This window comes from Dasypus novemcinctus, chromosome 1 (assembly GCF_030445035.2).
Source record: "Dasypus novemcinctus isolate mDasNov1 chromosome 1, mDasNov1.1.hap2, whole genome shotgun sequence".
Classification (NCBI taxonomy): Eukaryota; Metazoa; Chordata; class Mammalia; order Cingulata; family Dasypodidae; genus Dasypus; species Dasypus novemcinctus.
This window is the reverse complement of record NC_080673.1, coordinates 170,671,061-170,697,415: the sequence shown is the minus strand read 5'-3', so window position 1 is coordinate 170,697,415 and position 26,355 is coordinate 170,671,061. Positions and strand designations below refer to the sequence as shown.

Here is a 26,355-nt window from a genome sequence, read left to right as displayed (position 1 = left end):
CATACAATAAAATGCAAAACAGTTGTTTAAGTTTTAAAAACTAGGTACACCCATGCCAGTCAAAACAGGATCTAGAACATATCTATTATCCTAAAAGATTATTTACTGAGACTTTTCTCTGGCAATCTGCAACCCCTTTCCCCATTCTAGGCAATGACTCTCTGACTTCTACCATTGCCTGCTTATTTTGCCTGTCCTTAGACTTCTTACTATCAGAAACATATGGTACTAGTTTGTGTCTAGCTTCTTTTGCTTAACAAGGTTTCGAAGATTCCTTCATGTTGTACATGCATTAGTATTTGTGGCAGTTTGGTATTGTTTATGAATTCCAAAATAGATATTGGACTGTGTTTGCAAACTGGTCTGTTCCTCTAGTCATATTAGATTGTATTTGATTCAAAGGTTTTTTTACTTTATTAAATCAAGATTAGGGCTTTCATGTGAGCACATCATTAGGGTGACTTGGTTTGAGTCCCCACACCCTCCTCCCACCCTCTTTGTGAGTTATATAAACGGATGATCAAAGACGGGTAACTAAATACACAGAGAAAGAGAACACAGAGTTAGTGTTGGATGCTGGAGCCCTGGGGAAGGAACAAACAGTTCACCTGATAGTTTAGTGGCCTTGTGGAGAGAGCAAAGAGATGAGCCCTGGGAAGAGAGACAAACCTTATGCCAGCCTACAGCTGAAACTGGAAGAAGAAGCTGGGACCATGGAGCCTACATAGGAAGAGGAAGGTTGAACCCCTGCAGAGAAGGCAGCCATCTTGCTCCAATACATGGCAAGAGACTTTGATAAGGGAAATAACTTATTCTTTATGGCCTTATGACTGTAAGCTTCTACCCCAAATAAATACCCTTTACAAGAGCCAACAGATTTCTGATATTTTGCATCAGCACCCCTTTGGCTGACTAATACAGTACTCATACATTTTAACTGCTGTGTATTATTCCATAGTATGACTATTCCATTCACCTATTAGTGAACATTTGGAATGTTTCCAGGTTGTTACTTATTCAAATACAAACTCTTAATGGAGTTGAGATTTTCTAATTTCTAAGTTTAATATTCTTATAGCTACATCATTTGTTTCCTCCCTTGTTTTCACCTCTACTTTCCCTCTCCATTCCAGAATTCTTTCAAATTTAATCAAAGCCTTTTATTAATGACTTCAAATTTACAGGGAATACATTATGATTTAACTAATAAATAAGACATGAGTCAATTAATACAAATGTATAGGAACTATATTAAGACTCACTTTAACTTATGGGGTTTCTTTCTTATTCCAGCTTTTATTAATTTCCAATAACTGAACTGAAGCCACTTTTCCCTTATGGTATGGCACATTTCTGAATTTTATTCACTGTGATGCTGACTATTATGCTGTTAGTTTATGTAACACATATTAGACTTTTTTTCAAGACTTAAGTCATTCTCTATCCAAAAAATGTAAAGCACTTAGAGAAGCCACATAAAGTTCTTCTCTGTAATAGAGTACATTAATGTCATGTCCCAGAGACTGAAAGAGACTATTAACTTACTATGTATTTTGCTATCTGGCTGTGAATTACAAGTGAGAGGACTAAGATTAAAGTTAGAATGCCAGCACCCATACATATAAACAAATATATATATATTCAAATATTATATAAACAATTACCTTCAGATCCTTGTAAAGAAAGAGATGGCTGTCTCGTAAAACAAAATACCGGTCTTGAAATTTATTTCCCGATAATATTTTAGATGGTTCTTCCTTAATTTTCAAGACTCCCTCTTTGATACACTCCAGTACACGTCTCTCTATAAAGTACAGGAATTACTTTTATAAATTATGTACATTTCATGGATTTGAATATAATATGAAACATTTGTGTATTTTAGGTATTGTTAATATAAAGTGATAAATTTTCTTTCTACCACAAAGAAGCTCAATGTTAATTTCTGGGAATGTCATGTGCCAGTGGAGTATTGCTATTTAAACTATATAAATCCTTGCTGTCCATATGGTTAATGAACTCTTGAAGTGTGGCTTGTTTTAATTGAGATGTGCTATAAGTATAAAATACATGCCTTTTGAAGATTTAGTATTAAAAAATGTAAAGTATCACATCTTTAAAGATATTTATTACATGTTAAATTATAGCATTTTTATATTTATGGGGTTAAACAAAAATATTAATAAAATTAATTTTATCTTTTTTAAATGTGGCTACTAGAAAATCTGAAATTACATATGCAGTTTACATTGTATTTCTTTTTGAACAGCATTGGTATAGAAAATGAAAATACAAAGCCACAATGAAAAATAATCTCCAGGAATTCTGACCCAGAAATCCAGGGATTTTTAAGAGAGAAAGAAATTACTGTAAATTTGAAACAGATTAAGGGTAAGAAAGGCAAAACTTCTAAAACTGCATTTGACAGCAATTCTGTCAGTGTCTCACATTGAGAAATCATTTCAACTAAATATACTTAAAAGCACTTTGGTTAGAACACCAAATACATATTTCTCTGTTTTCATACTTGGTGGATTGAATTGCGTATCCCAGTTTGGACATGTTCTTGGTAAAGTGTGGCCCAAGTGAATCAGGTTGGACTTTAATCTGGTTTATGAAAATTCTTTAGAAACAGAATGAAATGAGAAACAGAGAGAAGAATTTGGAAGTCAGTGGAACCCAGAGGAGAGAGAAGATGCAGGCATGAACATTGCCATGCGACATTAAATACAAGCATCTTGGATTGCCGACAGCCAGCCCCAGAATGTCATAGCCGTTAGAGAGAAAGCATTACCTTTCCGATGCCTCAATTTTAGACTTTGCCTAGCCTTGAAACCCTGAGCCAAAAATTCCTAGTAAGCTAACCCATTGTATGGTATTTGTTTTTGCAGCTGGGACTAACATATCATATATAAACTTATCAATTTATATCACCAGTCTAAAACTTTTCCCTGAAATCCAGATTAACATATTCAAAAGACTGCATGAGAATTGAAGCACAGTGGAGACAAAGAGCAATCTGAAGTCAAATAGTCAGGATGTGGAGGCAGTGGCCACAGGAGGTTCTAAGAGGAAGGGAAGAGAAAAACAGGTGCAATATGGGGTCATTTTCAGGACTTGGGAACTGTCCTGAATGACACTGCAATGACAGTTACAGGCCATTATATATCTTGTTATAACTTACAAAATTGTGTGGGAGAGAATGTAAACTACAATGTAAACTATAATACATGCTTAGTGGCAATGCTCCAATATGTGTTCATCAATTGTAACAAACGTACCACATTAATGAAAGAAAATGTGGGAGGCGAGGGAGTGGGCATATAGAAATCCCCTACATTTTTATGTAACATTTATGTAATCTAAATATCTTAAAAAAAAAAACAAAACCAGGACACAGTTCTCCTGTAACTAGGGAATAATGATATATCTCCTGCAGGATGCTTGAAGCAATTATATATGATAATGCACACAAAAGATAGGGAGCTGGACACTACCAGGAGTAGGATCTTAACAATGTAGTTGTATTAAGATGATACAATTTTAATAATTCATTTATAGTTTCTGACACTATTAAAAAAAAGTGAAAGGCTTTAGAAAGGAGAACACTTAAGTCTTAAACAACAATCCCTTGTTTGGTTGATTTGGGAAAAACCTTTACTTATACAGCAAGTAATACACAAATGTTCACAAGTCTAAGTATGAGAAAACAAAAATTTAAAAATTTAAAAATAAGTTATTTATAACTCACATATAAGCATGGAATTAATCCTAAGGTACTGCTTGGTGATTCAACTTGGGGGTACTTAACTCATGTTTTTCACTCCCTATACCATCCTAGGCAGAAAGCTTATGAGGATACTTGCTCCAGAAGAATCTGGCTTAGTAAAAATGTCCATACCAGCTGGGTCCACATACTTGCTGTTCAGTTGGTGTAAGTTTGAGTTCTCCTACTTAGCTTATCAGTGCATAGGTTTCATTCTCTGAACATCCTTTTTGAGATGAAGTTTAAATTTCTGCTTTTCAAATCTTTGCACTGGGTTCTCTGCTTTCTAATTCTTGGGATTCTTGCAGATTTCCATCTACGCTCTGGGATTTCCTCTTCCCTGGAATCCTTCTACTCATGTACTCTACCATTGCACACTCCCCTTTTAAGATGTTAAATTTTTCTGGTCCTTATGACTTTAGAACATAGTACTTCCAATACTATATTAAAGCAGTCTCTTTTGCCATAACAACTTGTTATACAGCCATTCAACCCCTATCAGATTCCTTTGATCTAAGCAAAAATATTGATTTCACATATTACATGGCCCCTGATATCAATCCTAGGTGTGGTATTACATATTAATATGCATTAAAAAATCTTTGTAATAAGAATTAAAAAGAACACAGCATGTATATTTGCTTTTAATTGAAAAAAAGAAGCCAGCTATTGCACACAATTCATGTATTGAAGCAAGCCATTAAGTAAGAAACTAGGAAAAACCACCTAATAGTTTTGCTAGCATAACAGGTGTGAAGAGTTAATATACTCCCAAAGCATTTTATTCCCCCAGAGAAAGATCCTGGGATGTATCCAATTAACCACTATCTTTCTGTCTTTCATTCCAATCATACCATGACCTCTACTGAATCATAAAACCCTCCCTACTTCTTCATGGTTGCTAGGAAAAAGAAGTCTAGGTAGGAGTTTAGTGCAAGGTCTTAAGAATTTAAAATCATATGTAACAAAACAAACTGAAATTCTTAGATACACTGGACTCTCATTTCCTTATTAATGAGAAAAGTTATTAAAATGTCAGTTTATATGAAACAAAACAAAATCACCAAATTTATTTCAACAGAAAAGAAATATAATGGCTGGTGACTTATGTTATTAGAACAATGAAACTAATGCTAAAAAAAGAGGGGGGTGTTCCAAACCATTTAAAAAGCTCAGGGTTTTATACAAAACAGTAACTCCTACCTGCTCTTAATCCTAATAAAATAACTGATCTGTGGGGGCTGGTAAGAGATGAGAAGGAAGAGGAGAAAGAAAGGTAAAGAGAGGGAAAGAAAGGTGAAAAGGGGGAAGAATGAGGAAGAGGGAGAGTGGGGAGGAGAGGGAAAAAAGCATGGGGGAAAGAGGTAAGAGGAGTGGAAAGGGAAAGAAATGTAGAGGGAAGGAGGGAGAGTGAAAGCAGGAGAAAAAAGGGGAGAGTGAAGGAGATAGTAGGAGGGAGAGAGAGGAAGACAAAGAAACATACACCCACCCCCCTTTACTTTCCATATCCAGTCAGTAAGCAATTCTTTCAGAATTTCTCATTGGGGTACAACTCCACTTCATTCTGAATGTCATTACCCTAACTCTTGCCTTTGGTACCTTATACCAAGATTGCAGGATTCTAAACCTTCATGCCCTGCCTTTCCAATGACTTCAGGACAGAATTCTAGATTTGTGTTATTAAAACGTTATTTTCTTCATATTAATATCCTGTTCAAAGCTCTACTTTTCTAATATTTAAAGTCTTACTTTCCTAATGTTAAATTTAAATCATTTTTCTTCATTTTTAAAATGCTAAATAAACCGGACTTTAACCCATCTCCATGAATGATTTAATATTATAATTCAGTCAGTCATAATACAATGTTGAAAAACAATCTCTGTCTCCATGGCATGACCTGAATGAATCTGAAAGAAATTCTATTCTCCTTGAGTCTACACAAATTCTACCATTGCTTCTAGATCCAAATCATCCATGAAAATTTTTCCAGTTATTCCAGTTCATACTTGTTGCTCATGTCCCCAAACTCCAAGATATAATTTAGCCCATGAAAGCATAAAAAGTCATATTTGCTTTTTAATTTAGTTCCAAATACACAATAATTTCATATTTTCTTTTTAGAACAATGTGTGCTTTGGTCTTTCCTTTCTCACCTATGTAAGAGTTGAACTGTGGCTCAGCACACTCTGGAGGTAGACTGCCTGGGCCTGAATAACAACCACATCCTCTACTTGACCTAGGGCAGTGACCTCTAAACCTCCTTTTTTTCTCATCTGCAAAATGGAATACATGATAGTACTCACATCATGGATTAGACCACTTGTGCTTGGCACACAGTAAACAGAATGTGTTTGCTTAATTAATGGAGGACACACGTCATTTTTCTCTGTACTGAAGAGCCTACAGTAAACAATATATACAGAACTACCTTTTCAAAAGCCTGATGAATAATAGTCTGATTTTATAAGATCCTAAAAAACTGACATCTGATTTATCCTAGCTTTTAGTACAGTACGCCATTAAGGACAGAATATACAGCCTAGATTTGGAAGGTGTCAGCTGTAAAACCTACTCCTCCACTTATCAGCAGGAGGCCCTGAGTGTTGTATAATAGCCCTGTATCCCATGGTCTCCATTTGGAAAATGTCTAGTAAGTATTAGTAAATGCCTCAAAAGCCTTCTAGGAAGATTAAATGAGATGGTGTAGGCAAATCATTTAGCCCAGCATCTGGCACATATTAAATGCACTGTAAGTATGAAATTTTATTTTCTCCTGTTGCTATGATCTGAACAGTGACGAGGGAATGTATGAGAAAGGGATTTACTCTATGTGTTATCTATGTGTGTCACATCTTTTGTTGGCAAAGGCTATTTCCTCAGGCCAACATATTATTTGAAAGAATTCCTTTTTCCAAGTTCCACCCCTTTTCATGTAATCTAAGTGCTAAAGGACATAAATGGACAGCTTCCATGAAAGACGTTCCCTTGAAAATATGCCAGGATGAATAGAGATTTGACAATATTTGCGGTCTAATATCTAAAAAGTTCTTCCTAATTCCAAATTGTGGGTATTTTCTTTTGTATAGAACTGACTGTATAGAACACATGCATTCTTTATATTTGGAGGAAGGAGAATTACTGAAATATTCACTCATTATATGATTCACTCAAAATGCTTTTTAGTAAAATTTAACTCTGTGACAGACTAGAAACTAAATTGGACATAATAAGCTGCTTGAAAGTACTCTGTTTCTTAGGATAAACAAAACATGCCCCCTATTTTCCTTTACATTACTTGTGTTCAAGAAGCAGCGGTTAATGGTTAACTAGCAGTCACTCCCAAGCAGCAACCTCTTCTATTCTCCTTATCTCAATGTCTCAGTTATAATTCATGCAAGCATTCAGAGCAAGAACTACATGCAACTTTCAAGGTGATGATCTAACCTAGATAAAAGTGAGTTTGCAATCCACTGAACTTTTGTTAGTACTTTCTCAGTTACAAAACATTTCACTTATTCATTTATATTTTAAAAAGTTTACTCAACAGGCACTTTCATTCAATGAATAAAAGAATGAGCAAGACAGGTATAGTCTTGTCACAGGAAACAACATCCACAAGAAACACTAAACTTCCTTGAATGAGAGAGATATTCGGTGTTAGAAAAGGTATCAGTCACCATGTAACTGAATTACTCTTCTGAGTTTGAAAGCTCTCCCACCCTAAAGCAGTCACTTATTGTATTCTGTCTTTGTATATGTAAATAGGCTTCACATATCTAGATTTTCTGTTCCATGTGAGTAGAGATTATGCTTAATATTTCTTTTAATTTTCTACAGGAGACTCTTGCATGAAACAGATTCTTCCACAGTAGTTTCTTGCATGAATTTATTGGGTTAACAGTTTGATATTATTAATGAATTACGAAAAGAAATATTGGATTACGTTTGTTAACTGGTCTTTTCTTCTGGGCATGAGATTATATTGAATTAAGTAATCAAATAAATCTCTTATGTCAGTAGGGCATTGAGTCCTTGCCCCTTGGTGGATGGGGACTCGCAGATAAAAGGCATGGCAAAAGACAATTGGAATGTTTTTGATGTTGGAGTTTGATGCTGAAGCCTTGAGCTGACCCCAGGCAGTAAGCTCACAGAGGAAACAGAAGCAAGCCCCAGGAAGAGAGAAACCCTGAGCCCAGGAAGAAGCAATCCCTGAGAAGAGAGGAACCCTGAACTCAGAGAGAAACAAGACCCTGGAAGAGAGGAACCTAGGAAGCCTGAACCCTCACAGATGTAGGCAGGTATCTTGCTCCAACATGCGAAAATAGACTTTGGTGAGGGAAATAACATATACTTTATGGTCTGGTATCTGTGAGCTCCTATCCCAAATAAATACCCTTTATAAAACAACCAATTTCAGTATTTTGCATCAGCACCCCTTTGACTGACTAAAACATTGGGCAATAACAAAAACTCACCAACTGGTTTTCTCACTACTGAATTAAACTATTAATTCAGCCACTCACACTGCATCGGGAATACAAGCACTACCATCAATTTCCAAGACAATATTTCTGACTTGAAATGGGCTAGGTCTTACCTTCAATATTTACTTGTTTTTGGATTTTAAAAAGATTTGATCATTGTGGGATATAAATAATTCCTGTTAGACCATGGTTTCATGAACTCATTATTTTTTACGGAATTTTCTCTTCTTTCCATAAGTCAGTTGATAGTGGATGCTCTACTTTTCAGGTCTGAATGTGCCAGAAGCAGTTACAATTTGAACTACTCTACTCTAATGCAAATTTAATTCCAAAGAATCTGTCATATGTAGCAATCTAAATTTAGAACAGGGATCTATCTGCATTTGAGTTATATCTCATTTCTTAAAAAGTATTCCTTCCCATTGAAATCATTAAGACTTGATCTCCATGTATCACATTCATTGTGGATAATTTTATAGAATTTAATGCTTAAAATACCACTGCACAATACAAACATTATTTATTCCAGAGCCTTGCAGAAGCTATAAATTTATGGTTTATTTGGGAAAGAAATGTAGAAATTTAACTCCATGTAAGAGATAATGATAATAAAAGATGATTTAGTAAGATTAGCTATGACAAAGTCTAAATGACAATTAAAATGAAGTTCTATTTTCCCTATTCCAATGTCTCAGTCATAATCCATGGAGTAGAAAATAAATTTTAGGACTATTGTTTTTCTTTTAAAGTTAGTTAACTCCTCATTACAATAATGACAATGGTACAAAATGTTTCTAAGAAATAAAATGCTGCTTTTGAAAAACACAGAATTGATTTTTAAGTAGAGGCAACAGAAATTCATTTATTTTCATATACTACTTTTAAAGTAGCATATTTTACTCCATTACTGCAGAATTAAGTGTGGATGATTCTAAAATCATTCCTACTTGGGATGGCTATGTTTCAACTATTCAGATAAAGTGAGAAAATTGAGGAAATTAATACCCCTAAACTATGGCAATATACTTGTTATTTGATAAAATTTTTGAGATAGCAAGACAGTGGTGAAAGCATGTCATACAATATATGCTTATAATTTGTTCGGTTAATCAGAAAAACTATCGGGCAATTGATGAAGTACAAGTCATATATATACATGTATGTGTGTATATATATATAGATGTATACACAGACAGATATGTGTCTCTGTGTGGATAAATAGGTAGACAGAGATGTAGATGTGAGTAAAATTTGCAACAGTTGGGTACCAATTATGTGTACGTGGTGACAGAGTACAAGGGATTTGGTAGTGGTCCTTTAGGTTTTAACGAAATATTAATACATTAGTTATTTGTTAACTGAGAGAAAATGTGGTTGCAACCATAAACCTTTATTTTCAAGCTCCGATCTATACCTTGGTCACTGGTTAGAACAAAAAAATCTTTAGTAAAAGAAATCTTTAACTCTGTTCCTTTCTGCTGGGAAAAGCAATAAGTGTTTCTGAGATGATTCTGATTTTCTATTAACATAATTACAGAAATCACATTTGATGTACTTTCATTACTTTCTTTTAGATTCCAATTCTACAGTATAATAGAAGTGAAGAATGGAGCAATAATTCTGGAGTAGGTGGTCATTGTGATTGATTTAGGAGAAATTTACCAACACAGAGAAAAAGTAGAGTGAATATCTTATCAACCTAAAATCTAACACAAAGCACACCCCATAAGGGGTAGTGATAAGTTCCAGGTTGCTACAAGACGCAACTATAGGGAAAATCATAACTTAAGAAATGATCTTAAAAATAAACAAAAAAAACCCCCTACCAAGCTAAAAGCTTCCTTAAAATGACAATTCTAAATTCAAACAGATGCAGAACCAACAATAATGAAAGATTATTTTGCTTTTACAATCTGAGCATAAATCAAGTTATAATTAAAAATATTTATAAAAATTTCATGGGTTAGAAAACTAAAAATGTATTTTTAAACATTTACTTCATAGGTACTACTATTTTGAACTGAAAATACATTACAATTAACATGAAATGGTTCAAGGAATATGGTTGCTGACGGTGTTACTCTAAAGCAGCGTTTTTAAAATTTTTTATATTTTAAAGAAACTTTAGATTACATAAATGTTACATAAAAAAATATAAGGGATTCCCATATGCCCCACTCACTTCCACAAGTTCCCATATTAACAACATCCTTCATTAGTGCGGTACATTTGTTATAACTGATGAACACATATTGAAGCATTGCTACTAACCATGGACTCCAGTTTATAGTTTACACTCTGTCCCACACAATTTTGTAGGTTATGACAAAATATACAATAGCAGATACGGTTCAAGCAGTTGAGCACCTGCTTCTCACATGGGAGGTCCTGGGTGGAGTGCCAGCTTCCCACATATGGGGTCCCAGGTTCAATCCCTGGCCCCCAGTACCTCAAAAAGAAAAAAATAAGAATTATACCAAGGTGTCCCAACAAAAATTAAATACAGACAGCTCAGGAATTCAGCAGCCTGTCAGTGGGTCTTACTTTGGAAATTATGCTCCCCAGTGTAACAGAATTAGGTTCTCTACAAATGGCTCTTCGGCCCCTTTCATTTGAACCTATAATTAGCACTATAATTGATAAATACATGTCCCAGAGACTTGACTCTTTGGTCAGTCCGTGCGTGGGCCAGTTGAGCCCTGAATTTCAGCAGTTGCAACATCTATTCTCCAGTTATTAGAATCACCCGGGACAACTAACAAGGATACGATGATGGACAATGCCCATCCCAAGTAACAGAGAGTGTCTGCAGCTGCAAGCAAGATAGTTACATCCATCTGTCCCACGGGATCTAAGTCCCTTCTCAATTAGAACCACAGTATGAATCACCACTCTAAAATCTTCAAGATTGGGGAATGAACAATGGACTAAAGTTAGACTTATTATTATTCTACTATAGATGTATTATTATTCTAGAAATGGAAGAACTCTTAGCATTGATATCAGGGCAGGGGCCACGAGAGATTCTGAGGGATGGGAGGGGGAAGAATAGGTGTAATATGGGGGCAATTGTGGGACATTGGTGTTGTCCTGCATGACAATGCAGTGAAAGATTAAAGCAGGGGTTCTTAACAAGGGGTCCATGAGCTTGAATTGAAATTTAAAAGTTCATTTTTCCTGTGGGAACGTGTTGGTGCAGGTTTGATATATTTATTAAATAATATACGGTATAGTGTGGACTTAGTAAGTGGTCCAGGGTTGTCACAGTTTGATACTGCTTATGAATTTTAAAAATAGATACTGGATTATGTTTGTAAACTAGTCAGTTCCTCTGGGCATATTGGATTAGATTAGATTCAGAGGTTTCACTTTTACTTGATTAAATAATGATTCAGGCTTTGATTGGGCCACATCAGTAGGACATCGGTCGGATGACATGGCAGAGGAAAGAGTTGGAGTTTTGATGTGGAGCTTGGTGAAGTAAGGACATGGAGAGGAGGACACAAGGGAGTTTTGGATGCTGGAACCCCAGGAAGCAAACACACAGAAGAACAACACAGAGGAATGGAGATGGCTCCATAGACATGGCAGAGGACCCGGGAAGTGAGAGAGCCTAATGGTCTATACCTAACCTTGTGGAGAGAACAGAGCAGCTGAGCCCAGAGAGAAATGAGCAGACACTGGCAGTTGTCTTGTTCCAAGATGTGGCAATAGACTTTGGTGAGGGAAGTAACTTAGGATGCTTTATATCCTGATAACTGTAAGCTTCTACCCCAAATAAAAACCCTTTACAAAAGCCAATAGATTTCTGGTACTTTGCATCAAAACCCCTTTGGCTGACTAATACAATGTTTTTCACCTGACTAGCAAAGTGTTCCGTGGAACAAAAAAGGTTAAGAAATGCTGCTCTAAAGTGTGATTCTTTTTTTTCCAAGTAAAACTATCTAATTTTCTGGTAGAATTAAAGATATTACAGTAATAAGTTCTATATTGGTCAGGCAAAATGAGCTAGTAATGATTCAAGGGTATTATGTTTCATAGCTTCCAGTTTTGATCTTATTAGAGGTACGAAGGAGGTATGTGAATAGAATGAATATTTGCTGCCATTTTATTCTAGGGAATTCTTCTAATCACTGAAAATATTACTTAAGCTTGCAACAGTCTTTCCACAATTTGGATTCTCCAGTTCTTATGCAAAATGCCTTGTCTCAACCAAATTGAGGAATGAACAACATAAAGGGCAAATGCAACCCTGGACAGAAGTAGACTTATTATTATTGTAGTAATGGAAGAACTTGTAACATTGATACAAAGACTGTGATTACCATAGATTCTGTGGGAAGTGGGAGGAAAGAATCCGTGGAACATAGTGCATTTTTAGGGCATTGGAACTGCTCTGTATGATTTAGCAATGACGGATACAGGCCATTGTACATTTTGTCAAAACCTATAAAATTGTGTGGAGCAAAGTAGAAATCATAATGTAAACTACTGACCATGGTTGATAGCAACCTTCAATATTTGTTCATAAATTGTACCAGATGAAGCACACTCAAGTAAGATGTTATTAATAGGCCAAAATATGAGAGAGGGAGGAGATGAGGTATATAGAATCCCCTGTATTTTCGATGTAACTTTTCTGTAACTTAAAATTTTTAAAGTTAAAAAAAAAAAATCAAATGAAAAAAATAAAACAAAACTTGATGCTTTCACAACAGAAGGACTCTCATTTTTCCACATAAAGAGGATGCTTAGGAATGTGTGAGACTTCAATTTAACACCCAGTCTTCCTACCCAGTTTGTAAATAGCACCAATGTATAGTTTGCCACTCTATCATTTTTTCTTGCTCTTAAGCAACATAAGAACTTTTCCTCAGGGGTGATTGCTCTAAACCAGCTCAATTTGTAGACTGCTGAGGCTTTATTTTTCAAAGATCAATGGCACTTGTATTCTTGTTTTGGTTACTTCACCCTACTTCCTTCCCCTCCTCTCAACCTTTCTTTATATCATAGACTTTTCAGATCATCTACTTTTATTCACATGGCCAATCTACTAGCATTCAAACAACTTCTAAGGTAAAAGTAGGTTTCAAACATTCTGCAAGGTAAAGAACTAGAGAAATTTCAGAAGAATATTAGAAAAATAAATAGGAAGAGTCTCACCAGAAAAATAAACATTTATCTGAAAAGATGACTATGTTCTTAAAAACAAACAAACATGAGAACCTGCCTTATTTATTTCATAGTGTTGACAGAAATTGATTCACAGGTTCAATACTTTTCTTTAAACCAATATTAGTGTGAAAGAAAAATAGAATTTGAGAGCTAGAACAGATTGCATAGATTATCTAAATCAGGATATCTCAAACTTAGCACTATTGACTTTGGGGGCTAAATAAATTTTGTTGTAAGGTACTTACAAATATTACATCGGATACCAGAAACAATACTTTCTCCACTCCCCTCACACAAATTGTGACAGTCAGAAATGTCTCCAGGTTTTGCCAAATGTCCCTTGAAGGGCAAAATTTCCCCAGGTTAAGAAAGCATTGCTCTATGCCATGGATTCATGTTGCATGCATGTAACTAGAGAGTATTTCTATTGCAACCCTTAAAAAGATATAGAAGAATGTGGCAACATCATCTGTAGAAGTAGTAAAGAAATTTAAAATAAGATAAAGGTCTCTGAAAAGCTAAATTTCTACAGCAAAAGAATAAGACTTGCTAGTTTTATTTAGATGTAAGAATAAAATGACAAAAATGTCATTATATTGCTTGTGTTTTATAAAAATAAATACTTTCATGTAAGTATAAGTAAAAGGGACAGAGTCATGAAACCATTATCAAATTAACTTTGGTACAATTGAGAGCTTACTGACCTATTGCTACTAACCAGTTAGTTATGGTTTACAGAGTTTAAGAGCTATATCACCCTCACCCTGCTCTTTTTTATAATTATAAGTATGATCAATCGGTTCTCAAATCCACATTTAAGAATGGTGTTATATCCAACTTATCTGAGCTTCTCTTTTCTCATTTGTAAAATTCAAATGCTAAAATTTAGAAGGGAATTAAAAAGTTTAAATGAGCTTCAACTAATGATATGTGATAATTATTATTATTAATTATAAAAGTTGTAGTAAATTTCATCTTACAAAACTTCAAGCCTTAGTTTTTAGAGTTGGCAGGAAATCTCTTCTGATCAGTAGTTAATGACCAGGCTACAGAATAATGAAAGAATTTTAAGACAAAGTCTTCTGATATCTCTTACATGACACAAAGTCTTAATGCATATGTATTTAATCCTACATGTGCACATACCTTCTCCCAGTTGGGTGACAACTATCATTCCTGGGAGTTGTTTATTTCATACTTATTTTTTTCTCTTCAAAATAACTGTGAAGAAAAGACTTGTAGGACTCAAACTAAGAGTTTGCATTGGTTGCATTTCTTGAACATTGTGAGAACTTTAAATATTAACATAAGGAAAACTAATCATGAATATAAAAATTAAGAAACCATGAAAGCATGGAAATAACCCATAAAAACACAAATAATTTATTCTATAACCTTTATCTAGGTACCATCAAATCATCCAAGTATTATTATACTGCTATACACTAGGAAAGTTCTGACTCTGATATTCCTATCCATCTATTTTTATTTTTTTCTCCACAATTCGAAGATTTTCTGATTTCTATTCACTTTACAGATTTTCAAATACCACTTGTACCATAATAACTATCCTTTAGCTACTGAATTTTCAATTATAGCTGCAATGTGAAATAACAGCACCTACCGCTATAGTGTTTAATCATGTCAATGGTTAAGAATCTCTTCACCACTAGATAAGCAGATCCAGGTTCAGCTAATGAACTCCACTGAAGCACCTGCTCCAATACATTTTCTGTGTAGTGAAGAGGGCGTTCTGCAAAACATAAAACCCAAGTCAAATGGAAAAGAACAACATGAAGGCATAAATTTTAATTTTATATTATAGGTTTAAACATGCTTTTGAAAAGATCTGTATACAATCCATAACTGTATCTTGTGTCACACAATAATAGCACTAGGACTACATACAATAGATCCTAATATTTAGAACACCTTTAAGTACAGAATATTCTCTATAAATTAATCTCTATGGGAACATTTGTTTACTACTCAACTATTTAAGAAAAATCAGGTGTTTTTTTAAAAGATGAAATGTTAGAAATAATATTGTATAAGAAATGATTGTTTTATTGTATCTTTTTAATTTAAACAATATTCTGTAACATTTTGGTTTCCTTGGAGAGAGTTATTTGCACATGTACTTCAATAATTCTAAAGGATGAGCAAAATAAATCTTGTTCATTATTAGTAAAAAGCATAAATTATCTTTGTGTATTCCAACAATATTACCATTTTATAATTTTTGAATAATGCTAGTGAACAATTTGTAGCTGATATTCCCAAAACCAATTAGTATGAAATTATAAAATATAACTTCTACACAGAATGTATGACTATAATTACAAAATAGTACTGAGTAATAAATGTTTAAATATCACTGGTAGAACTACCAATCATAAATATTATTTGGCAATATTATAGATTATCCTTTGAGATAATAGGCCAAGAAGCAAGACATTCAATGACAACTTAAAGAGTTCTTCATTATTCTATCCTGAGTAAATACTCATCTGTATACACTGTTTTAGGCAACCATATTTTTAAATGCATCTCAAGTTCACAGCATAGAATTAAAAAAAAAAAAACAGCTTTTACAATTATAATCAAAGCTTCAAAGGAATTTTTGGCTGATCAAAATATTCCAATCAATTAATAAAAAGTAACAACAGAAAACAACAGAAGCATATGGGGTGGGAGATTTAAACTTTTTCACAGTACACTGAATACAGCATAATTGAAACAGCAAAAGTGGCTCTGACATGAAGGAGTCAGTGCAGGTTTCCTAATATTGCAGCCATACGTAAATCAATTCAACTCTCTCATATCCTTTTAAAAAAAAAGGATATGGCATTTGGGCTTCTCATTTTTGGTTACAGTAGTCATGTGAATGAAACAAGAAAGAGCATGTCAATAGCATGAGCATAATATGTGATCTATGGATTTTAATTAGTAAAAAAATTAGAGGAAAATAAGGTCAAATATATTATATCCTCCCTAATAATGGACTTTCCTGGTATGATTACATCATTTTAGAAGCCATTATTAATCCCTGGGTACATAGAAGGAGGGAACCTGTTTTTTTGTTTCCAATGTAAATAACCAAATCTTTGCTTCCTACCCAGAAAAATGAGTCCCAGTTCTGTGTCCTGTGCTTGTTACAGCCAGTCTAGCCATTATAATAATTTTTTTTAAAGATCCACTAGGTCATACATTTCTAAAGACAAATCTTTCGTATTTACTACTATATCCCTTGCACACAGCACAGTGCTGAGCACAAAACAGATGCTTAGTAAATACTCATGCAATTAAATATATTATAAAATACTTTTGTGATCTATAAATTTGTTGCAATATATTTGCAGATGGATCAGCAGGCAAAATATATTTCTCTGTAAAATCAGATGCAATATTTTGTGATATACTGGTGTTGCTTTTCTTCAAACAATTATCTAATAGGTTAGGCAAAGACATAATTGCCCATAATTTGTCAAAGTTTATAATTCAATTGTTGATAACCATAAATTGGTTGTCTTGTATTAATGGAGACTGAGACTGGAATTAAATGTATTTAAAAGTAAAAATGGATAGAATAAGCACACCTTTTACATGTGATATTATAAATTCTTGGTTCTACTTTCAAGCTCTGAATCACTGTTGATCACATTAACAGCTGATATTTATTCAACAATTGTGCATCAGGCATTATATACTGGATGCTTTACACATCAGTTCTCACATTTAAATCACCAGTAGGGATTATAATTATTCCTATTTTATATGCAAAAGAACTATTACAGAGATTTACCTACTTGTCTGAAGTCACACAGTTTGGTTAAGGTGAAGAACAGAGATCTGAATCCCAAACCTAAGCCTGTACTCTACAATACTACACCGAGCTTTATTTTGGACAAGTATGTAAACCTCACATGTCTTTTGGAGACCGAAAGTACGAATTCTTCAAGAATTTTTTGAAGATTTAATAAGAAAACATAAGCAAAAGCAAAAAAAAAAAAAAGTCTGTACTACCTTTCCTCTTCACTTTCTTATCCTTAGTGAGAAAATGGTAAGGAAATAATAGCAGGACAGTTTCAACATTCTGTGTGCATGGAGGCTGATAACACCGCAGTTACCTTGGAGACGAGACTGATATTCTTAACTGTGTACAGTAACTGGACTGGAATAAAAGCTTATTCTCCTTTCCTATAATATTAAATTGGTAATGGTACTTTTAAATGTCAGAGCATTTATGTTAAATAGGGTCACTATTATAAGTAGATGCTATAGTGATAGCTCTAAAGTGTTCTTTTCTTATCTTTTTTTAAAATACATAAATCACTCAAAATATTACATTAAAAAATATGAGGGTCCCATATACCCCACTCCCCACAACCCCCACTCCTCCCACATTGACAACTTCTTTCATTAGTGTGGTACATTCACTGCATTTGATGAGTACATTTTGTAGCACTGCTACACAGCATGGATTATAGATTATGTTGTAGCTTTACATTCTCTCCCAGTCCATTCGGTGGGTTATGAAAGGATATATAATATCCTGCATCTGTCCCTGCAATATCATTGAGGACAACTCCAAGTTCCAAAAATGCCCCAATTTCACACCTCTTTTTCCCTCTCCCTGCCTTTAGCAACTCCTATGGCCACCGTCTCCACACCAATGATACAATTTCTTCCATTGCTAGAGTCACAATAATTCTACAGTAGAATACCAGTAAGTCTATTCTAATCCACATTTTATTCCTCCATCCTGAGGCCCCTGGGATGGCAATGCTCACTCCACCTCTAAATCAAGAAGAGACTTAGATCCCATATGGCTGATGGATAGAATTCTCCTGATTGCAGCTGTAGATTCGCTCTCAGTTCCCTGATGTGTTGGTTGACCATCCTCACCTCCCTTATAACTGACCTGGGTAAGTCCAATGAACCAGAGAGTAGGTGTTACAACTCTGCTGAGGCCCAGCCTGCACATGGAAATCCAGAGATTTAAGTTTCCTGAGCATACACCAATCCCAGCCAACCACAGGTCCAGTAAGTGATAGAAGAGGCATGTGTAAAGAGGTCACATCTGAGTCCAACTCCATCACACTCAGGAGCACAAATTCCAAAATTGGGCCCACTGGCAAGGCAATGAACTCCACAGCCATCTGTCATGACCGTTGGACTTGGGTGTCTCCATATTCCTCAGGAGCACCATTACCTGGGGTTGTATCTACTTTGGCTGTCTCAAAGACCCTGCTGAGATGTGCATAAGTGTGACCCCTCTGATGATCTCCTAACTCATTTTGAAGTCTCTTAGCCATATAAACTCATTTGTCTTAACAATTTCCCCCTTTAAAGTGTTCTTAGTTATAATGATAAATATCTTAAGTAGATATAGAGGCATAATAATGGGCATATAATTATTTTTCTGTAAAAAATCAGGCAAATATGTTTTTTGTATCAGTATCACAGTAAGAAATACTAGATGAAAACCCTGAAGATCTAAGTTCCTAGATAAAGAATAGAGCTGGAAAAAAAAATGGATGCCAAGGTAAGAAAGGCTAGAATTATGAAATGGTATAATTTGCCTTAAGAAAGAAATAAGAGGCAGGGAAAATTGACTGAGTCATCACATTGTTGGAATATAAATTCCTACAAATAATAAGTTTTTATTTATATGTTTACAACCATCTGTCATAATAGGTTATATGGTACACAAGTTGTCCAGCATGAGGGCATTACTAGAAATAAATATAATTTATTTGCATATTACCTATGACATGAATATTGTTAAAAATTCAGAGTAGTTATTGGAGAATAAGTTTCAGAGGTGGCAAACCACAAAATTGTCAATTGTTTAAAATCTTATTTACATAACAAACCTGGCCTTCTTCACTAAATTGAGCTATCTATTTTCCACCTCAAATAACAACTGCCATCCTTGAATTTCTGGCAGTAATGACACGGGATTTCCAGTGACAATCATGATTTCCTCAATAATTAAAATCTTAGTGCCAAACTTAGAGCTCTAAGCAAATATGTTCCTGTCCCATCCATATAATCAGTGGGTGGCAACTTTCTATGTGTCAATCATGAGCAGGGCTGGAAAAATCCTGATTAAAAACAGATATTCTTAACATAGTGGCCATAAAGAAGGGAAAAAAAAAGAGTTTGCTATGATATTGCTGTGTAGAAAGTAAGTGCTTCACAAACTTGCTCCTCTCAGGACGTCCATTTAAATTGTGCCTCTCAGGAAGTTTATTTATTTATTTTTCAGAATCTGAAGGACTTAAGGTGAAGCATTAAATTATTAATGTACTTTAGCTTTTGACGGAGGTGATGCCAATTATTAGGACAACTTGAAAGCCACCCTAAGGGGATGCCATCACTTAGGGTGGCTTTCAAGTTGTCCTAATAATTGGTGGCAGTAGGTCAAAGAGGTTTTGCATCCTTCAATGAGTGGGACAAAGAAAGAATTGTTCCCTACCCAGCAAAATTTCCAAATGTTCCACCAGACTTTGATTTTGAAGGAAAACCTACTTATAAATGAAATGTGCTTAAAATCTAACTAAGCAAAATATTTGTCTTTCCATGAATGTAAGTAGTATAGGAGCAAAAAAACACAAACACACACACGCACACACACAAAAACAGCAGACAACAAACAGACACAGAGAGCAGACAGTAAGCACAAACAATGAGGGGTGAGGGAGAGAGAAATATATAAATCTTAAAACAAAAAAAATGCACAAAAAACAAAAACAACAAAAAACAACAACTGTGCTTTGTTTTAGGCAGAACTTCTCTAAGAGTCATTCACTATTTTCAGAAAAGTATTTTACCAACGATAGCAATACTGCTAATGGTTACTGAGTCACAAACATGACAAGCTTATGTAAGTCTCCATTTGTAACTGTCACATACATTTTGATAATTCCTTTTATAGGTTTAAGAGTTTATTTTCACTATATTCTACCTTATAGGAATGTCTGAGCATTTACAGGTTATAAAACATAGTTTCCTTTCATTTATTTTTATATTATATTAGGGTATTGTATTAATATTTAAAAATGAGAATAAGAGATGATCTCAAGATAGCAAAGGGGATATAAAATATTTATACAAAAGTGGCTTTGGGAAGTGGATGTGGCTCAAGTGGTTGAGCACCCACCTTCCACATGGGAGGTTCTGGTTTGGTTCCCGGTGCCTTCTGAAAACACACAAAAAAACAACAAGCAATACAAATGAAGAAAACAACTCAGGGAAGCCAATGTGGCTCAGTGTTTGAGTGCCAGCTTCCCACAAAAGAGGTCCTGGGTTCAGTCCCTGGCCCCTGATATCTCAAAAAAAAAAGTGGCTTTGGGTATGACAGGGTAGAAAACTATTGCTTTAAAAGTTAGAGATACCTAAAATAAAGTAAAACCCAGAATTTTGGTTTATTTACTTACTTGTCCATTTATTTGTTTGTTTTTATATCCAGTTACTTCATTTCTTAGAGAATTTATTTTTATGTTAGAAAAAAGCAGCAATTCCCTGCTGGCATTCTTCCCGTCAACTACAATCTTGTGACTACCTATGTCTTTACTTTTATTTTCTTTTTATATTTCACTTTAGCTTCCCTGAATGTCACTAGAAATAAAGCTTTTAACATTTTAGAAGGTTAGGTGGTCCACACTGGTTCCATCTGTTTTGGTAAGCCAGCATAATCACAGGCCCCTTTGTTGCTTCCCTAGCACTGCTCATCCAGAAACGGTGAAATAATCTTAGTTTTCTCTTCTAGCAATTTCTATAAACACATAAATTATAAGAGACTAGTACAAATTATGTTAAACTGAATAATGTTTTGGAGGAAAAGGCATTTGAGCTGGACCTTGAAGAATGGATAAATAATGAAGAAATGACTAAAAAGTTTTAAAAGGTGAAACAATATGAACAGTTTTGTGATTCTAAAAGATGATTCTGGCAGTAAGGCTGAGTTTTACTCCCAAATATGACAGAGATAGTAAATTGAGCAGCCTCATTCCTTATAACTAAACAAAAAACAAAAATCAAAAGACTCACCATCCTTGCAAACAGTCATACAAAATTACGCCTTACCAACTCAATAAATATTAATTTTATGCCTATCATGTACTATGCACTGTGCTTGGTACGAAAGAAAAAAGACAGTCTCTCCCTCTAAAAAGCTCCCGTCAAGTCAGTAACTATAAGTCCATGTGATAAACACTATAAAAAATACAAGACGAAGTGCAATGATACCCTTAGTCTGGGTTTAAAGGAGGTAATCAGGTAGAGCAGATGGGGGAAGAGTAAAAGTATACTCAAGAAACATCAGCTCACACATGTCAATCAAGCACAAAGAATGGAAGTGAATGTCTATTAAAAAATGTAAAATGAGAAAAAATGTAAATGAAGACTGGAACTGGAGAAACTCAATATTTTGAGAATAGGGGGAAGAAGAATGACTTATAAATGGGGTTAAGAAACCCAGAAGGAGAATCCAAGCAGTACTGAAAAGAGAGTGGAAGACCTTCAAAGAGAAGGGCAAGGCCATTAATAATAAATGCCACAGAAAGGGCAAGTAAAATAAAGCCTGAAGAATTCCACTGGACTTGGCAGTTAGGGGATCACGGGAGGCATTTGCCAAAGCTATTTCCATCAATGGGAGGACTGCACCTAACTATGGAGGAGATACAGAAGTGCAAACAGACACCAAAGTGTCAGAGTCAGTAAATCTTGGCAGTAGAAATTGAAAAATAACATTTCAATATGAAAAAGATTTTTAAATTGTGAATGATAAAAAGAAATAAAGTTATAAAAACATCAAGATGGAGCAATGAAGGACAAAATATTTGATAAGTCCATTTCATTTTAACACTGCAACACTTCTGGCAATACACCACGGGGTATTTCAATGTTGAATTTTAATTTTTATCTTTAGCTTGCGGATGGCAAGATTTTACTTTTGGCAGTCTGACAGCTACACTTGAAAGGGTCCCAAGACCTTAGTAGGTAGCAGTTAGACAGATGGTCAAGGTACAAAGACATTTTGCATCTCATTTTTTTTTTCCTAGAGGTCTTTAAAACCAAATGGTGTCATTAGAATGTTAAGCTTATTCAGCACATAACTATGGGGGTAGTCAAGGAGTTTCAAAAGCCCTCTTTATCCTTCAGTGCTTTTGGGATGAAAGAAGGCAAAATGTTTGATCCACTAAATATAGATGAAAAGGAAAAAGTTAAAAAAGAAACTTCTGTTAGGCCTACAACAAAATCATTTCTATAAAATAATAATCTTTAAAATCAACTCTTTCTTTGTTCATGTAAAATCAGTGGCATGCAGGAATAAAGTAATGAAGACATATAGAAAATTGTTACAAATATAATTGCCTGTTTCAAAAAACAAAGGCCTTCTTTCCTGAAGTAGCAACACGGACCCCTAATGCTTTGCACTATATTTTTATACTTCATATCATAAACTAATTACTTTGACGAGTAAAATTATAGGAAGGCAACCTCAAGTGGCAATAACATACATCAACAAATGCACCGAAGTAGAAGGTAATTAAAATGAGATGTCAATCTTTAGAAAAATGTAACATATTAGTAATGACACTTTAAAAAATTAATAAGTTTTCATACTAAAAGGAATTTAAGAATTCCTACTATGAAAATCACTCACCTAGCTCTCCATTTTCAATGACTTCAAATGTGGCCCAGATATCACCATTTGTAGGAATGATATTTTTTATTGCTAGTATATCATTAGTTAATTCTTCTGCTTCCATCACAGGTGATATCTGTAAGAGAAGCAACATTTCCTCAGAAGGTATGTATGTCAAATCCAGAAGTAGTTTTATGATACAACAATAATAATTCCCTAACAACTATCTTATAATAACCAAGTTCCTTCCCTCATGTGCTTAACAAGCTTCTCTAAGGATAGAAGAAAACAGCATCTTTAGATATACTCCATAAAATGTAATTCATTATAGTGTATTAGCGCAAAAAGACATCACAACATAGACATCATCAGGAAGGATACTTTTCTCTCCCTGAGCAGACAATTAGATCACTCAGGAGGGAAAAATGGACTTTGCCATACAAAGAAATACCTTCCCCAGACGGGACGACCAACGGTCTTCTAGGAGGAAAACTTTTTATAATCAATTCTATAATCAAGAGTTCAGAGTAGTTTGTTCAGCCTGAGCCCGACATTTTACACAGTCAATTGCTGGTCTGCCATGCCAAAAAGCCCCTGGGTTTTAGTGGTCTGTGGTATACCCTGCCATGCCAAGTGACAGATGGTGAGATACCAAGTATGCAGAAGCAGGATTTCAGGCCATAGGCTGGCATCATCAGTGCCAGCCTGGGGGCCAGCTCTCCAAGAGTCCCAAAGCCTCAGGCCATTGCATAAGCATACCACCATCTTCAGGGGCTTTGATTTGTTTCTTCTTGTTTCTGTTTTTGCCAAACTTAAGTGCATGCTGGTTAAAAGCAAGCTGACTTTCTTCAATTAGAATTAATTATAATGTTAAACAAATAAATAGAATATATTTTAAGAGACAGAATATTCCTACTTAGTTTGCACATTCAATAAAAGCATGACTCTATTAAATTGTTTTTCAAGAAAGCATGTGCTCATTTCCATTTCTCCTGCCCATATTTGTTCATAAGCACATTGCACATTTATAAATCATATAAAGCATTTTTGTTACAGGTAAAATCATACTGTCTATCTTTTGTGCTTTGTGGAATTTAGTGCTTCCTTTGAAGTATGTTAATTATACAATGAATTCTAATGCTTTCAATTTAGAACAGTCCAATGAAATATAAACTTGAAGGAAAAAAAAACTGCTTCTGGAAAAAGAATTTTAAACAGTAAGAAACATTAAGGAGTAGATGAATAACTTCAGGCATTGCTGTTCACCTTCACAGATTTCAAAAATTTTAAGTATATCCCTTTATTAAACTAATTACTTAGAAACCAAATTTATAAAACAACAGGTAGGGAGTATCTATGGTATAAGTAGGAATGGAAGACAGGAGCTCCCCTCCTTACCAAGGACCCGCCTTAGTACAATAGAGAACAGAGTTTGGAAATCATTACACTAATATACTTATCAGTATAATAAACATCGGGTTTGGAGTATGATAATCCAAGTTGGAGTTCTGGACTTAATGTTTTAAATTCTCAGTTTCCCTTCCTACAAACCTGGAACATCACCTAGTTTGTACTGGGAAGAAGTAATGATCAGTGGAGATAAATATAACTAAAGGGCTTCGGAAAGTCTTAAGCATTAAACAAATAATAATTATTATTTTTTATGTTTGTTATGCTTTGTAATATGTATAAGTGAATTCAGGCCTTTATCTGAATATGCTTAAAATAAGGTGATAATTTTGCTCAGTTATAATAATTTCTCCTATGGTTCTATAAAGATAAAATTAAAATATGCTGCTAAAGAGTTTATGTGAAGGTAGGGTCAAGTCTTGCTTTGAATACCTCTTAAAGCATTAGTGATAGACTTGTGTTGATTGGTCTGTGCTAGTTCCTTAATTCCCTTATTATCAACCTCTTATATTCAGTATGAAAAATATGATATGGCCAAGGAATGACAAGGCAACTGCCTTAGTATATATCCTTTAAAAAAATATAAAGTAACAGTTACAATAAAATTAACATAACTAGAGTTCAGAAGTACCTAATGTTGAGACTCTTTTTAATTTTGAACTTTCCATGAGGTAAAGCTGAATTTCTACTGTTAGATGGCAGAATATCTATTCCTCACATATACAAAGCAGTTGTACTGAGAAAGAACCTAAAATATCTGTTACTATCCCTATGGCATTCTAATTACTGAATATAATAGTATGAGAAGGATCTATTTTTAATTCAGAAAAAATGACCAAAATACTCAAGGAATAAAACAAATAAACAAAGGTGAGGATTTAATCATAACAGTGATAAGAGCAGAAGCAGTAAACTACATGCTAAACAATTTGCTAAGTGTTCTATATTATCTTATTGAAGCCTCACATCAATGATATAATGCAATTACTATAATTTTTCCTCCTTTTACACATGAAAAAAATGAGGCTCTGGCAGGGTAAATAACTTGCCTAATGTTAAGCAGCTAGGAAGGGAAGGAGCTAGTATTTGAGCTCAGGGTATTTTCTAGAACCTATAGAAATCCCTAACCATAACCTAAAGCACATAAAATGGTTTCTTTCCAAATGACCAAAACATGGAATTCCCAGGTCTATCTTGTCATTAGTTGGGGTTTGGAGAGGTGACATAAATAAAAGATAAGAAGCACTGGAGAAGCCAAAATGTTAAATTAAAGCTAACACATGATTTCCAACAGCACTCCTTGCACACATTTTCAGGACTCACCCGAATTATAATACTACAGTCGGGTTCCTTTCTTTCTACATACACTTCAATTAACAAATCTCCAGCTTGTGAAACCTAGAAAAGCAGATGTGAAACACAGCATACATAAGTATGTTCCAAGAATACACAAACGGTATTTAAGGCAGCTAAAAAGTCCTAGTTATATTTCAAACTATTTTAAAATAATGAAAATAACTCAATTTCCCTGTAAACAGTATGATTTCCCCCATTTTCCAGATGTGTTTGATTACGGACAAGAAATCCACACAAATGTTATAATCAGCAACAACAATCACAGTATAATTTTTAACCTCTTACTCAGAGCTTAGTGTCCTAGGAGACCCTTACATTAATACTGAAATAATGAGTTTGGCTACAATGGAAATATGCCAATTACAACAACAGTTCTAAGAGTGATCACTATTACTTTAACACGATAAACAAAATGAAGAGTGAAAATGAGCCAAATGTAATTCTGCTTTAAGATATAGTGTAGGCATAATGACAATAATTAAAAGGGAAATAGGTCTTGCTAAAT

The 26,355-nt window shown here is 34.5% G+C and overlaps 1 protein-coding gene across 13 annotated transcripts in view; it reads right to left on the bottom strand.

Annotated features, from left to right (window-relative positions):
- ARAP2 (ArfGAP with RhoGAP domain, ankyrin repeat and PH domain 2) overlaps positions 1–26,355 on the bottom strand; it is a 226,810-nt gene that overhangs the window by 32,935 nt on the left and 167,520 nt on the right. For all 13 annotated transcript variants that reach the window (XR_011649522.1, XR_011649516.1, XM_058299917.1 and 10 more), the window contains 4 exons: positions 25,818–25,892; positions 23,103–23,220; positions 15,051–15,179; positions 1,665–1,804 (listed from right to left, as the gene is read on the bottom strand). Coding sequence is in view for 11 of the 13 variants with exons in the window: in XM_058299917.1 (XP_058155900.1) it covers positions 1,665–1,804; positions 15,051–15,179; positions 23,103–23,220; positions 25,818–25,892 (462 nt within the window). In the remaining 2 variants the exon portion in view is untranslated. The remainder of the gene's footprint in view (positions 1–1,664; positions 1,805–15,050; positions 15,180–23,102; positions 23,221–25,817; positions 25,893–26,355) is intronic.